Source organism: Astatotilapia calliptera, chromosome 1, assembly GCF_964374335.1.
Source record: "Astatotilapia calliptera chromosome 1, fAstCal68.1, whole genome shotgun sequence".
NCBI lineage: Eukaryota > Metazoa > Chordata > Actinopteri > Cichliformes > Cichlidae > Astatotilapia > Astatotilapia calliptera.
In genome coordinates this window covers 2,088,213-2,105,121 of record NC_137422.1, presented here as the reverse complement: position 1 = coordinate 2,105,121, position 16,909 = coordinate 2,088,213, and the positions used below count along the sequence as shown (strand labels likewise).

The 16,909-nt window shown below is 42.8% G+C and overlaps 1 protein-coding gene across 4 annotated transcripts in view; it reads left to right on the top strand.

Moving 5' to 3' along the window:
• LOC113034360 (multiple epidermal growth factor-like domains protein 11) overlaps positions 1-16,909 on the top strand; it is a 265,441-nt gene that overhangs the window by 169,398 nt on the left and 79,134 nt on the right. For all 4 annotated transcript variants that reach the window (XM_080299954.1, XM_080299959.1, XM_080299956.1 and 1 more), the window contains exons 7-9: positions 3,925-4,171; positions 6,990-7,110; positions 8,504-8,640. In XM_080299954.1, the coding sequence (XP_080156080.1) occupies positions 3,925-4,171; positions 6,990-7,110; positions 8,504-8,640 (505 nt within the window). The remainder of the gene's footprint in view (positions 1-3,924; positions 4,172-6,989; positions 7,111-8,503; positions 8,641-16,909) is intronic.

Genomic DNA, 16,909 nt, shown 5'->3' with positions numbered 1-16,909 from the left:
TCTTCAAGTAACGAGTAAAGTAAGGGATTACTATTGTAAAAACGGTAATTAGATTACCGTTACTTTCCCGTAGGAACGCTGCGTTACTGCGTTACTAAAACCGTGATTTTTTGCGAGAATGTCTCATGACAGTGACGTAAGCGAGTGCGCCGTTAGTGACAACAGCTGTGTGCAGATCAACAGTGCATCACATATCGAGTGCAGAGAGAGTATGAGCGTGCAGCGTTTAAAGCGTGGAAGTACTGACCTTACTTTGAGTTTGATTCCATAAAAAGTGACAAAAACATTAGTGTCCGTTGTGCGTGGGAAGAAAACTTCTTTTTACAGCGAAAAAAACCCCTAAACTTCCAACAAGCACCGAGTAGCTACGACGTAATGGGAAACTCACAGAGAAACTCGCGGATTCTTCCACTGACCGCGGCACACCTGCACCAGGGTAAACCTCCGCCTGCCCCACTCCTGCTTTACAGGTGAAAATAGAGCAACAGGACCGCTGAGTCTTTGACTTTATTTATTTTCTGCTGTGTTTTACTTGCATCTATTTGAAAGAGTGAGTGTAAACACAAAAAATATTTTATTTTATGTGCTGGAATGTGCAGAAAATAGGTTTAAATGTTAAACTAATTTATTCAAGTCAGAGAATGTTGCATATAATTAAATGTTTTGCTTGATGCATAAAGTTAAAAGATTAAAACTAATAAAACAAGTTTAAAAAAGAGACTTTTCCATTTGATTACATTTTGTATGATGGATTATACAGAAAAAGTAGAATTGGGCTGAAAGATCTATCGCTTTATCACCTACTCAGGTTGTAAATCGTGTTTTTAAAAAGTAACTAAGTAACTAAGTAATTAATGACTTTTGAAAATAAGTAATCAGTAAAGTAACGGGATTACATTTTTGGGGAAGTAATCAGTAATTAGTTACTGATTACTTTTTCAAGTAACTTGACCAACACTGGTGTTTAAGTGTTGTGGTTGAGGTGTCGTATGGCTTGGTGGTAAAAACTGTTTTTGAGTCTTGTAGTCCGAGCAGACAGACTCCTGTAACGTCTGCCAGATGGTAACAAGGAGAACAGCTGATGTGCGGGGTGGCTGTGGTCCTTGATGATGCTGTGTGCTTTACGGAGGCATTGCTGGAGATAAATGTCCTGAATGGCAGGAAGCCTCGTGCCAGTGATGTGCTCTGCTGCCTTTACAACCCTCTGTAGTGATTTACGGCTGCTGGCAGAGCAGCTTCTGTACCAAACTGTAATGTAGCTCGTCAGCAAGCTCTCGATCGCACACCTGTAGAAATTTGAGGTGATGTTGGCGTTCATGCCAACTTCCGCAGCCTCCTCGGGAAGTAAAGCCGCTGGCGAGCTTTCCTGATAGCAGTGTCTGTGTGAAGGGTCCAGGAGAAGTCCTCTGTGATGTTGACTCCAAGGAACTTGAAGCTGCTGACCCTTTCGACCTTGACACCGTTGATGTGGATGGGCTGGTGTTCTCTGACTGGTCGTTTCCGGTAGTCCACTATCATCTCTCTAGTTTTGCTGATGTTGAGAGTCAGGTTATTTTCCAGGCACCACTCGTACAGCCCCATCACCTCCTCTCTATAGGCCATCTCATCGTTGCCTGTGATGAGGCCCATGATGGTTGTGTCATCCGCAAACTTGATGATGATGTTGGACTCTTGTTTAGCAACACAGTCGTGTGTGAACAGGGAATATAGGAGGGGGCTAAGCACACAACCCTGTGGCATTCCTGTGTTTAGGACGAGTGGTGAGGAGGTGTGCTTACCAACTCTCACCACCTGGGGCCTGTTTGTGAGGAAGTTTAGAATCCATCTGCAGATCGGTGTTCCCAGCCCAAGGTCGACGAGCTTCGTGGCAAGTTTTGAGGGGATGATGGTGTTAAATGCCGAGCTGTAGTCGATGAAGAGCATCCTTGCATATGTATTCCCTTTCTCCAGGTGAGTGAGGGTGGTGTGCGTTGCCAGGGCGATGGCATCCTCCGTGGCTCTGTTTGTCCGATAGGCAAACTGAAGAGGGTCCAGTGTGTCAGGGAGGGAGGAGCAGATATGACCTTTGACCAGCCGCTTCAGGCACTTCATGATGACGGATGTCAGTGCAACAGGACGGTAGTCATTCAGACAGGAGACCACTGATTTTTTGGGAACATGAATGATGGTGGATGCTTTGAGGGACGTGGGGACCACTGACTGCCTCAGGGAGAGGTTGAAGATGTTGGTGAACACCTCTGCCAGCTGGTTGGCGCATGCTCTGAGAAGCCGGCCTGGGATGCCGTCCGGTCCTGGAGCTTTGTGAGGATTGACCTTTTTAAAGGTCCATCTCACAGCTTCTGTTTTCAGAGTTAAAGTTGCAGCCTCACTGTCCTCCTGAGGGTAGAGGATCTGCTCTTTGTTGTCTGCGTCAAAACGAGCATAGAAGTTGTTGAGCTCGTCTGCGAGAGATGCAGCGGGCTGAACACTGACTGTGTTGACCTTCTTGTAGTCAGTGATGCAGCGCAGTCCATCCCACAGTCGCCTGGTGTCAAAGCTGTGGTAGCTGGACTCCATTTTGTCCCTGTAGTCCTTTCTGGCCTTTTTTATGGACTTTCGGAGGTCGTACCTGGCTGCTTTGTATGCATCAGCATCCCCGGAGTTAAAGGCAGAGGTCCGCACTTTTAGCTTGGCACAAACAGCTTTATTTACCCAGGGCTTCTGATTGGATATATGCGGACTGTGGTTTTTGTGATCATCCATGCACTTTCCAATATTATATATCCAAGATTAGTGTTTCGAGTGAATGCTACATAATTATCTCAGGTGAAGTGAGAGTGAAATTTCTATTGTAGTTTCTCCAGCATTTTTTTTAAATTGAAAATAGAATAGAATAGAATTCAACTTTATTGTCATTGCACATGTCACAGGTACAGGGCAACGAAATGCAGTTTGCATCCATCCAGAAGTGCTTTAGCCATGATATAGATATATTACAATATATATTATAATATAGATATGTGAGTATATTACAGAAATGGGTCTATTATGGTATGTTATAATGTACACGGTATGAAGTATGTTGTGAATATTCTATAACTATAAGTATGTACAGGCTGTAGTGAGTACAAGCTATGTACAGGATATAAATATGAAATAAAAAAAACTATACAGAATCTGGGATATACAGCTATACAGAAATGGGAACTATGTACAAGCTATGTACAGGATATAAAGGATATAAATATGAAATAAAAAAACTATACAGAAGATGAGATATACAGTTATACAGAGATGTGAACTATGCAGGTTATAAACAGTTGTAGGGTTAAAAATTATCGTATGTACAGAATGATTATTTACACAGAGCTATACAGTAGTGCAGTTAAGATAAGTGAGATATGTGGATAATTTCTACAGAGGCTGTATAAAGTGCTGGTGGTTGTGAGTGGTGGTTCAGTCCATGTTATCATTGCTACCACACTGTGACTAAGAATAGAACACAGTCCTGGTAGTTTCCTGCAAAAGTACACAACATGTTTATCTGTTCAAGACTTTTCTGTTGCTATAGCACACTAAGTGGCTGTTTCAGGCCAGTTTCCACCTTTACAGTGGCAAAAAACGTTTTTATTATTTACTATTTTAGGCCTATTCTGTACTACTGAGTTGGTCTGTTTTGTGTTTTTATGTTTTTGTTTTTGTTTTGTTTTTTAATTTTGCTCAGTTTATAATAAAGCTCAGTTGCTCAGGTTGTGTTTCATGTAAGACTGACAAAGCTGTGACACCATGAGTGCAGTAGGTTCCTTGCTTCACGGCTGACCCCTCACTGCAATTGTGAATTTGCTGTTGGAAATTAAAACCACAAGTAAATAATCCGTTGTGTGGCTTCACACTTTATAGCTTTAAATAATGTTTAATGATTCATCCAGTCCCTTTTCTTTACAGGCTGCGAGAGTGACTTTTGGGGTCCACACTGCAGTAACCGCTGTCAGTGCCGCAACGGTGCCAAATGTAACCCAATCACAGGAGCGTGTGTCTGCACTGATGGCTACCAGGGCTGGCGCTGTGAGGAGCCCTGTGACCCCAAATTCTATGGCAAAGACTGCCTGCTGGAGTGCCAGTGCCTTAATGGCGCTACCTGCCATCACCAGACTGGCGAGTGCCTCTGTGCACCTGGATACACTGGGGCCTTGTGAGTTGAGTAACATTAAATAGGGCTGCATGTCTTTCAATATGACAAACAGCATTTGACTGTTTTAAATGCGTATGATTTTTTTAAACAGTTACAAATCTGAATATTAGCATACAAAGCAGTATAACATATCCACATTTTCTACACATTTCTATTTCAGTCTAGTCTAAACGTAAAAACAATGCTTTGGTGTCCATACTTTCAAATTTGGGCAGAAAATTATGTAGCAGCATTACAATCTACACTACCAATCAAAAGTGTGGGCACACCTTCCCATTTAATATATTTTCATGACTATTTACATTGTCGATTCTCATTGAAGGCATCAAGACTATGGATGAACACATATGGAATTATGTGGTAAACAAGAAAGTGTGAAATAACTCAAAAAATAACTCTTCAAAAAAGCTACCCTTTGCTTTAATTACTGCTTTGCACACTCTTGGCATTCTCTCAATGGATTCTCTCCAGCTGCACCATTGCACACAAAAAGGCACTTCATGGGGTCATTAATATGGTCCAAAAAAATCACTGGACATCCTCTTCCCTCCCTGAAGGACCTGTACAGCACTCACTGTCTCAAAAGGGCATGCAGCATCCTACTGGACTGTACACAGCCAGGACACCGGGTGTTGAAGCTGCTGCCATCTGGCAGGAGATTCATGCTGCTGAGGCAGACTTTTTTTTTTTTTGGACTTTTTGGGGGAAAAATAATAATGTGCAATAAACATTCACTTACTGTTTTTGCCCGTACCTTTCTTGCACTTTTTTTAAAGCCACTTTAAAGTCCACTGTGTTGTGTTTTGTTGTGTTGACTTGTGCTGATATGGGACAGTTTCCAATTTCACTGAACTATTGTAGTAAGTAAGACTGTGCAATGACAAAAAAAAGAGTCATCTTATCTTATGAGGTCGTCACCTGAAATGGTTTTCCAACAGTCTTGAAGGAGTTCCCAGAAATGCTGAGCTCTTGTTGGCACTTTTGCCTTCACTCTGCGGTCCCTCTCATCCCAAACCATCTCCATTGGGTTTAGGTCAGGTGACTGTGGAGGCCGGGCAGCACTCCATCACTCTCCTTCTTGGTCAAATAGCCCTCACACAGCCCGGAGGTGAAGAATAAATGTTGGTCCAACTAAACGCAAACTGGATGCGATGGCATGTTGCTGCAGGATGCTGTGGTACCCATGCTGGTTCAGTGTGCCTCCAGTTTTGAATAAATCCTCAACAGTGTCAGCAGCAAAGCACCCCCACACCATCACACCTCCTCAGTGCTTCATGTTGGGAACCATGGGTGTAGAGATCATCTGGTCACTTTTTTGGCGTCGCACAAAGACACGATCGGTGGAATCAAAGATCTCAAATTTGGACCAGACCAAAGCACAGATTTCCACTGGTCTAAAGTCCATTCCTTGTGTTTCTTGGCCCAAACAAATCTCTTCTGCTTGTTGCTTTTCCTTAGGTCATTGAATAGAAAGTGATATTTTTCAGTGTTTCAATTTCACGCGGTCTCCTCTGAACAGTTGATGTAAAGATGTGTCTGCTAGTGGAACTCTGTGTGCCATTGATCTGTGCTCTAGTCTGAGGTGCTGTTACCTCAGCACCAGAAGTGACTCTTGGTCTTCCTTTCCTGGGGCGGTCCTCATGTGAGCCACTTTTATTGTAGCTCTTGATGGTTTTTGTGACTGTACTTGGAGACACATTCAAAGTTTTTGCAATTTTTCAGACTGACTGTCATTTCGTAATATGAATTCTAGCATTTGTCAAATAGAGCTGTCAGCTGTGCACCAACCTGACTTCTGCACAACACAACTGATGGTCCCAACCCCATTAGGAAGGCAAGAAACTCCACAAATGAACCCTGACAAGCCACAGCTGTGAAGTGAAAACCATTTCAGGGGACTGCATCATGAAGCTCATTGAGAGAAGACCAAGGGTTTGCAGCCATAGACCCGATATGTGTCATCCTTACATTAAGACCAGATGAGGCTTCGGCAAACAGTATCTGGTTCATCCAGGTCAGCTGCATCTCAGGTCCTGTGTTATTGGATTGTTTCCTATTTCTGGAGGACATGACTTTCAGTTATTGTTCATCTTTAGGCCTGCCATTTCTTCTTTTATCATTGACTTGTTCAGATTCCTCAGTCTCTTAAGGACACATTGCACACAATGCTGAGATAATTTTTGGCCAGCAGCCCTTTGAGAATCACCTTGTTGGTGATTGTTTGCCTTCTCTCTTTTCTCTGTGTCATTGTAGGGTCTTTACCTTACAGTTTAAAGCACTTTGAGGCAACTGTTCACAATTGAATTGAATTGTCAGATTGTGTTATCTTTGTTATAGACCACTTTAAAATAAAAAAGAAAAGAAAATGAGAGCTTCCTCAAGCCTCGCATCGTACTGTAAATAAATTGTCATGTTCCATGTCATTAAATCGATCTGTATCATATGCTCTCATTTCCCCTTTCCAGCTTTTTTAGGATTTGCCATTAAGCTGTCAGGTATAATGATGATTTGGGAAGTCTATAAACATATCACAGCTTATTCCTGCCACTGAAAAGAAAGAATTAAGCAGACATTATTTTCTCAGATGTTTGTTAGTAAGTTTTGATATAAATATTTTCTTCAGAGTGACAACAGTTGAAATTACTTCTAGTGCTCTTCTATATTCTCTTCTGATAAACTCTTTCATAAGTTACTGAAGTAACCTAAAGTGTAGCTGTATTAACCTTCCACTTGTCTGTGTCGAACGTTTGAGCTTTATCAGTGATTAAAAGCTTCACCGCTTGACGCGAACACCTCTTCCTGCTTTCTGTCCCTCCAGCTGTGAGGAACCTTGTCCTCCAGGTAAACATGGCCCCCTGTGTGAGCATCACTGTCCCTGTCAGAACGGTGGAACATGTCACCATGTCACTGGGGAGTGTTCCTGTCCTGCTGGCTGGATGGTGAGGACTTCATGACACATGCAAAAGCAGATAAGCATCATACAACTAATCTGCCGAAAAGAATATTTAAGGATTAGCAACAGTTAAGCGCCATGATACTGTATTATAAAATATACCTTCTTAAAAAACTTTTTTCATGCCACATTTTAAGTGACAAAAATTTATCAATCATCATTTTCTCAACATGTGGCACTGGCTGCTGGGTCACACTCTTCATTTTGTAATAGTTTGGTCAAATGTTTGTTTGTTTGTTTGTTTGTTTTTATCTGAATTAACTGCCAGGGAAATATTACAATAGCAGAAAATTCTGGTATTTTTGTGTCCTAGGCTCTGTTTTACCATTTGGGCCTAAATTATTCTGAACATGGGACCAATGCAGTACATAAATGTTCTGCATTGGTCCTATCTTGAGCTGAAATACTGTGTCTGTGAAAGTTTTCAATGTAAATTAGTTTCATTTATTTGCTGTATTGTAAGATTAACATTTAGCTTCACTAATTCTGCAGCAAGCCTCTCTTCTTGTAACTTGAACTTGAAAACAGGAGTGTTTCCATCTATTTGTGGTACAGTTGCCCACAGCTTTAGTCTGTTCCTGCCCCCACAGTAGTCTTTGAAAGCTTTACCAAGTGTTGCACTTTACTGTGCCACATTTTAAATTAGGAACTAGATTTTCTTATTGCAAGTTAGTTTGATTTAGTTAGTTTCAATTAACATTAAGCTATGATTTCCATGCAGCAGCCTGTTTTTATCCCGGGGTAAATATTCACATTACAAATATGTCAACCAGAGTCAGTATTTTGTCCTGCAATATGTGAAGCTCTGGGAGTGAGCGTAGGCTGTAATATATCTGTCTATTTTACACTAATGTCTTCCTGCAACAGCTCACCTCCCATGACATTTCTCTTAGTCACGTCGTCGTTTGCATCACATTGTCAGACACCAAGTACTTTTACTTTGAAGTGGGTAGTTACCACATGGGATTACATTGCAGGTATCCAGTCATAACAGTCTTGCTTACTATTTATTGGACTGATTCCAGAGATTTTTGCTCCTTGTTTTACTTTAGATGGAAAAAATGAGACATCAGAGCCTAGTTTTTCAAATAACAGAATCTACCTTTAAAGAATTGTGAAATGTAAAGTTGCATATATTAAACTATTTGTCTTAGTTTAAATTAATTTGAGGTTTTTTTTCCATAAATTCAAGTTTAAATCCAGGCCATAAACATGAACCAAGGGTTTTTCTTGGACTAGAGAAGTTTGAAACTGCTCACTGGATACTGTTGACATTACTGTCATTACCTAATTTGCTAATAATTAATATGTTTGATATGTCGCTTCCTTCCGAGACATGTTTGATGCGCATGTAAACGTGATATATTCTTCTCCATCAGGGTCCAGTGTGTGCCCAGCCATGTCCATTTGGATCTTTTGGCATTAATTGCTCCCAGGAGTGCACGTGTCGTAACGGAGGGCTATGTGACCATATCAGCGGTCAGTGCCAGTGCACAGCTGGCTACATTGGAGAAAGGTACAGCCTAAAATGATGGTTGTAAGATGAAAGTTTACTGTACTCCACGGGGAAATTGGGTGGTTGCACGTAAAAATTTTATTTGAAGACCAGCAGAGGGAGAAAAACATGAGCAACAATGATGAGCAACATGCAATAAACAGTAAATACAGTGGCCAGATACAAATACTACAGTATGGCAATACAAATTTTAACAGTTATCTTTGACTGAGTTTTTTTTAGGTTTCTTTGTGTGCGTATATTAGTCATACGCAGCATAAACCATTATAAATGAAGCATTCAGAAAGTGTTTTCATTTATTAATCTATGACCATCTTCCTGTCTTTAGTTGTTAGAAGTATTTCTAGAGAAATTGGACGAACTGATGCTAATGTTGGACTTGTTCTGTTGCTCTCTAGAGGTAAAGAGTTTGCCTAAAAAAGTTTAAGGGGGATAGCATGAAAGTATTTAATATTTTCAATAAGCAATCAAATGCTTTTCCTTTAACAAAGTGAGAGTATTCAATTCCTTTACTGTAACTATTCAAGGATTTTTATTTGGAAGATTTGACTCAGACATGCTTAACAGAATAACTTTCTGTATCAAAATAAGGGCTTTAATTCTGAAATGTTAACAAATTGTAATGGCTAATGGGCTTCCATTAAAAACTGAGGGCGTTTTTATTAACTTTAAAGCTTTCTAGCAGTAAACTAGCAGAGAAAATTCATAACTACAACGTTTTTCAAACAATGCATGCTGCCATGTTCAACATAATGTGCTCTTACTACAGCAACTTGTGGCATACAAAGCTCTCCATAGAACACACTATATATGACAAAGGATGTTCCAAATAGGCGTCATATACTCAAACATATGCACCCACTGTATAGACAGTCATTAGAAGAACTACATGCATGCTATATGGTCTTGTATGCCTGTTGACAGGCTCTGGGAAAGGATATGTGAACACCTATCGATTGTTGCTAGCTGTAGCTTGTCTTAGACTCAGAGCAGTTTGTCTTGTCCCATTTTTGTGATTGGCTTTGACGCAGCGTGCAGGTGAGCCCCAAGACTTGGGTATGGCCTGGATTTGCTGCTGGCATGGGAGGGAAGTGGGGGGTGGGGTGCACTTCAAAGGGGGTTGATATGTGTGCATGGGTGTCTTTGTGTCATTGGTGGGTGGGTATGTGTGAGTGAGTCAGTTGGTGGGTTGGGTGTGTGTGTGCGTGTCCATTTGTCCAATGTGTCCATTTCAGGCTTTGTCTCTTCAATGCCTGCAATGGACACTCATGCAGACGTTGCAGTAAGCTGCAGTACCAGGAGAGAGATTTCATTTCAAGCCAACAAAAAAGAAAATCAAAAACAAAATAAACACAGGAGTGCATTTTAAAGTGAGCCAACTTCATGGTTTGTGACGTAGAAGGACCATGGAGTGTACCTCACACCTTATTTGTTTCACCAATGTTCACATTTTGGACAGAGAGGACAGATGGTTTGAAAGAGGAGTGAAAGAAGCCATCTATGTCCACTGTGAGCGACCATCTTGGAACAGCGGCGGTGGTTTACGACACCAACTCTCTGCCATCTATAATCCAGTTTTGAGATCCCTCCCCAGACGCCTTGATGCCCACTCACAGTGGTAGGTTTCATAGTGGGTTCTACACCCGTTTTCACACCTTGGCTCGTGTGATTAGGTAGAGCAGAGCTTCCCAATGTGTGAAGCCCGCCCCCTGGGTATCCCACATTCTTGATTTTTAGTTCACAAACACTTGTTGTAATTTCATTTCATTTATTTATTTATTTCACACTTGGTACAACAGATCAAACAAACCAACCACACTTTCTATCAATAAAGCACTACAACCATGTGTGAAAAATGACTAGTTAATGAGTAGTTAATGACTAACTACTGCTGACATTTTGGAGATGTGAGCTCTTTATAGAGTAAAGTTACAGTGGGATACAAATAACATCAGGCTGATCCTGCCACGATTTGTCTAAATCAGGGACGAACAGGATCCCACAGCTGTTTATGTTTTTGAACCCATTTTGCACAGAGAGGCATTTTTTGAAAAATGTATTGACAGCAATGTTGAACATTATTACAGAGGAAAAAAACAACTACATGTAAAATAATCACATCGTGACGCCTCTGCCTTTGTAAATGGAGGGACAGCAACTGCGTGTTTATATGTAAGCGTGTAAAACTGAAGATAGATTAACAGTATTTCGTCTCTATCTGCCATTCTGCAATTCATCTCAGGTAAACAATAACGTGGTGCACAGCGTGACGTGAAAAAGGCACATACCTTTGACGTCCACACGTGAACGCAAAAAAGGAGTTTAAAAAATCTCAGTTTTCGGTGATTCGAAACACCGTTTACGTGGACGAAACAGCTGCGTTTTCATAAATACCCGTGTAGGTGCGGACGCAGCGTAAAAGAGTTAGTAGTTTATTTTCTTGCTACCTGTAATTTATTGCAGATTACTTGTATTTGCTTAATTGTTTATTAAATGTTTGAGGTGTGAAATAAACAGCAATGGAGCTGTGGGGGGGAAATGTTTGGGAACCACTGAGGTAGAGGGTCATTAGGGGGTCCATTGTCCCTCTTGGGGGGAAACTCCCCCCCCCCCCCAATTTTTGCGAGTGTTTTGTGTGTTATACTTGTATAACTATGCATGTGACAAATAAAGAACCTTGAACTTTGAACCTTGAATTGAACTCCCACGGGGTTTATATCTGGGACTCTCCACCATTTGACCTTAGAACTGAAGAAGCTTCTTGGATGAGAGGTGAAACGTCTTCAAGCAACTTAAAGAAGTCCAGACGCTTTTCTTTCCAAGCTCCTTAGACTACCCTGACCTGGATGACTGAGAACCTTCACAGACAACAGCTCAGACTGTATCATTGAACCCAGCCACTAAAGAATTTACTTTTTATTCTGCACCCCACAAAATGTCTTTAAGTATAGACTATAATCTTACTTCTGCTAAACTGGTTCAGTGTGTTCAATCAGCTAATATCCTCCCAAAAAGTCCATTTGATCATAATCCAATTATTAGTCAGTTTAACTTTTCCCCCACCCAGTGTAAACCGAACATATGGAGATTTAATGTTACACTTTTAGGGAACAAAGAATTTTTGACCAGTTAAGCCATAAACTGGAGGAAGTCATCAATATTTATATTGGCAGTTTTTCTTATTCAGGTTTCTTTGTATGGGCTGTCGTTAACGGTTTCTTGAGAAGCAGCTTTGCTCTTATTGTCACAGGACTGAACGCACTCAAGTGCAGACCAAGGTTTCTTTTCAAAATGAAAGTCAACAGTTTATTTACAGAAACACCAAGTGCAATATACACAACATGCAGCGGGCCGGGGTTCCAGGGATCTGTGGGAAGGAAGGAAAAAGGTCCACACACACACCTCGCCACTAATCCACTCTCAGATAATCAGGAAATGGGAACAGGTCCAGTTTACTGTACTGTAAACTGTATTTCCCTGGATCCAGGGAAAGAGTGACAAGAAGCACTGAACCGCCATCTTAAATAGTGGCCAGCTAATCAGGCAGATCAGCGGCAGGTGAGTAATTAGGCCAGGTGCATGGGCCAAGGGCGGGAGCCCGAGATGAGCTCTGCCCAGAGCTCTGACGGAGGAGAGAGACAGAAAGAGAGGGCACAATAATAATAGAAACATCTGGCCTGGCATTGAGCCAGCCAGGGAAGCACAGAGACCATGGCACTTATTACAAAAAATGCAAAGAATGTGAGATATATATATATATATATATATATATATATATAAATAATAATAATAATAATAGAAATATATAAAAAAATATTTACCTCACCTTCAGAGATGATACCTGTAAAACTTTCTTTGCTCAGCTATATTTGTGAGAATACTCGCTATCTGAGGAGGAAACAGAAGCTTTCTTTAAGAATATTCACCTTCCAGTTCATTCTCCAGAACACGTAAAAACCTGAGATTCTCTGAGAACTGCATTATGCCCTCGAACTTCCCAACAAAGGTCGTTTATCAGGTATTGATGGAAAACCTCCTGAGTTATATTTGACACTTTTAGAAATGCTGGAGGAGTGTGGTAATTACCGACCCATTTACTTAATAAATGCAGTTGTTAAACTATATGCCAAAATATTAGCTGCATGCCTTGAGACAGTGCTGGGCAAACTGCTTCACAGTGATCAAACAGGCTTTACAAAAGGAAGATTGTCTTCTGACAACATAATGTTATCGGTGAGTCCAGAAGGTCCCAGTCTCAGACTGGACTTTTCTTCTTTGATGCTTCTTTGTGTTTGATCGATTGGAGTGGAAATATTTATGGAAAGGTCCCAAATTTATTAAGATGATAAAAATGTATATGCTAACCCTTCAGCTAGTATCTGCATTAGAGTTTTCCTCATCTATATTTAGTATACTCTGGTGGAACAAGACGGGGATGCTCACTCTCACTACTTATTTTAATTGCTCCATACAAACCTTAGAACTCCCCCCCCCCCCCCACTTTGTACTGTAGGATATACACCATATTTCATTATACCCTGATGAAACCTTAGTATACATATTGGCTTTTCAGTTGTCCTTGTCCACACTGTTGAACATCATAGGTACTTTTGGCAAACTGTCAGGTTGTAAAATCAACCTCACACAATCTGCCCCTATGTTGCTTAATTCAGACTCTCAATATCCAATTAGATGTCAACATTGTGCAACTATTTATATAAATATCATATATATATATATATATATATATATATATATATATATATATATATATAAATATCATATAAAAAAAAAAAAACACCCAGCACGCCCCTGCGGGCGGTTTATCCTTCAAGCTCGGGTCCTCTACCAGAGGCCTGGGAGCTTGAGGGTCCTGCGCAGTATCTTAGCTGTTCCCAGGACTGCGCTCTTCTGGACAGAGATCTCCGATGTTTTTCCCGGGATCTGCTGGAGCCACTCGCCTAGCTTGGGAGTCACCGCACCTAGTGCTCCGATTACCACGGGGACCACCGTTACCTTCACCCTCCACATCCTCTCGAGCTCTTCTCTGAGCCCTTGGTATTTCTCCAGCTTCTCGTGTTCCTTCTTCCTGATATTGCTGTCATTCGGAACTGCTACATCGATCACTACGGCCGTCTTCTTCTGTTTGTCTACCACCACTATGTCCGGTTGGTTAGCCACCACCATTTTGTCCGTCTGTATCTGGAAGTCCCACAGGATCTTAGCTCGGTCATTCTCCACCACCCTTGGGGGCATCTCCCATTTTGACCTCGGGACTTCTAGGTTATACTCGGCACAGATGTTCCTGTACACTATGCCGGCCACTTGGTTATGGCGTTCCATGTATGCCTTGCCTGCTAGCATCTTGCACCCTGCTGTTATGTGCTGGATTGTCTCTGGGGCATCTTTACACAGCCTGCACCTGGGGTCTTGCCTGGTGTGATAGACCCCAGCCTCTATGGATCTTGTACTCAGAGCTTGTTCTTGTGCTGCCATGATTAGTGCCTCTGTGCTGTCTTTCAGTCCAGCTTTGTCCAGCCACTGGTAGGATTTCTGGATATCAGCCACCTCCTCTATCTGCCGGTGGTACATACCGTGCAGGGGCCTGTCCTTCCATGATGGTTCCTCGTCTCCCTCCTCTTTCTTGGGTTTCTGCTGCCTGAGGTATTCACTGAGCACTCGGTCAGTTGGGGCCATCTTCCCAATGTATTCTTGGATGTTCGTTGTCTCATCCTGGACTGTGGTGCTGACACTCACCAGTCCCCGGCCCCCTTCCTTCCGCTTAGCGTACAGCCTCAGGGTGCTGGACTTGGGGTGAAACCCTCCATGCATGGTCAGGAGCTTTCTTGTCTTTATGTCAGTGGCTTCTATCTCCTCCTTTGGCCAGCCTATTACCCCAGCAGGGTACCTGATCACGGGCAGGGCGTATGTGTTGATGGCCCGGATCTTGTTCTTACCATTCAGCTGACTCCTCAGGACTTGCCTGACCCTCTGCAGGTACTTGGTGGTTGCAGCCTTTCTAGCGGCCTCTTCATGGTTCCCATTTGCCTGCGGGATCCCCAGGTACTTGTAACTGTCCTCTATGTCTGCAATGTTGCCTTCTGGTAGTTCAATCCCCCCAGTTCTGACTACCTTCCCTCTCTTTGTTACCATCCGACTACACTTCTCCAGTCCGAACGACATTCCAATGTCATTGCTGTATAGCCTGGTAGTGTGGATCAGTGAATCGATGTCTCGTTCACTCTTGGCATACAGCTTGATGTCATCCATGTACAGGAGGTGGCTGACAACTGCTCCGTTCCGTAGTCGGTATCCGTAGCCAGTCTTGTTAATGATCTCACTGAGGGGGTTCAGGCCTATGCAGAACAGCAGTGGGGACAGAGCATCTCCTTGGAAGATCCCGCACTTGATGGTAACTTGTGCTATGGGCTTGGAGTTGGCCTCTAGTGTTGTACGCCACATCCCCATTGAGTTCCTGATGAAGGCTCTTAGGGTCCCATTGATCTTGTACAATTCTAGGCATTCCAGTATCCAGCTGTGGGGCATTGAGTCATAGGCCTTCTTGTAATCAATCCAGGCAGTGCACAGGTTGGTCAGTCTGGTCTTGCAGTCTCGGCTGATTGTTCTGTCTACCAGTAGCTGGTGTTTTGCACCTCTGGTATTCTTGCCAATTCCTTTCTGTGTCCCGCTCATGTATTGACCCATGTGCCTGTTCATCTTAGCCGATATGATGCCTGACAGGAGCTTCCATGTAGTACTGAGGCAGGTTATTGGTCGGTAGTTGGAGGGGACCGGTCCCTTCTTGGGGTCCTTGGGGATCAGGACCGTCCGGCCTTCAGTTAGCCATTCCGGGTGTCTTTCGTTAACTAGTAGCTGGTTCATTTGTGCTGCCAGACGCTCGTGGAGTGCAGTCAGCTTCTTCAGCCAGTAGGCGTGAACCATGTCGGGCCCTGGTGCTGTCCAACTCTTCATACTGGAGACCCTTTCTTGGATAGCTGCCACTGTGATGGTTACTGGACCCTGTTCAGGGAGGTCGCTGTGGTCTGCCCTCAGATCCTCTAGCCACTGAGCATTGCCGTTATGGGTTGCAGCCTTCTCCCATATGCTCTTCCAGTATTGCTCCGTCTCCAGCCTTGGTGGTGCTATTCTCAGGCAGCTGGATAGCGTAGTGGTTAGACTACACGCCTTTGGAACAGAGGATCGCAAGTTCGATTCCTGCCTGGGGCGTCTGTATCCAGTAAGGGTCCTAAGGCTAGACCCCCTATGCTAAGCAAGCCTACCGCAGACATGAGCGAGACAGATAAATATGAAGGCATGCCGGCTCGGACGTCGCCCGGATCAACAAGGTCCGCGTCAGGTGTTGAGGAACCAGGGCACCCTGACGAAAAGTGGGCTACTGGAACAAGAAGGCATCGGTGGGCAAGGGACGAAAACAGGGCGTTGTTGGAATGCTAGTACGCAAGTAACCCCGGCGGAAGGGGCTACATGAATAGGATGAGGGACCTATATAAATATCATATATATATATATATATATATAAATTATTTAGGTATTCAAATAGTGTCCTCTGTAGCTTCTACTTTTAAGAACAATTACTCTACTATTTAAAAAAATAGAAAAGTTCAGTGCTTCCTTTACCTCCCCCAGTTGATTACTGGAAAAAACTTGACTCTTTGTTTAAGTAATTTATATGGAATAACAGCTGTTCACATATAGAGTGGACAGTGCTACAAAAAAAAAAAAGGCCTGCATTTGTATAGCGCTTTACTAGTCCCTAAGGACCCCAAAGCGCACACTCAGTCATCCACCCATTCACGGCAAGCTACATTGTAGCCACAGCTGCCCTGGGGCGCACTGACAGATGCAAGGCTACCGGACACTGGCGCCACCGGGCCCTCTGACCACCACCAGTAGGCAACGGGTGAAGTGTCTTACCCAAGGACACAACAACTGAGACTGTCGGAGCTCGAACCGGCAACCTTACGATTACAAGACGAACTGCCAACTCTTGAGCCACGATCGCCCCAAACAAAGACTAGAAGGAGGTTGGTTAGTACCAAAATCCAAACTATATCATTGGTCTTTTACCATACAGCACATTAGACATTGGTTGGATCCAGATCCCCCATGGTTGGAAACTGAAAAACATCTTGTAACTCCAATGAGACCGCACGATTTTCTTTTCTCAGGGTTATCATTGGGCCCATCATTTCATTATCATTTAAGATTTAAGATTTTAAGAGTACAACAATCTCAGTTTTATCTGAAT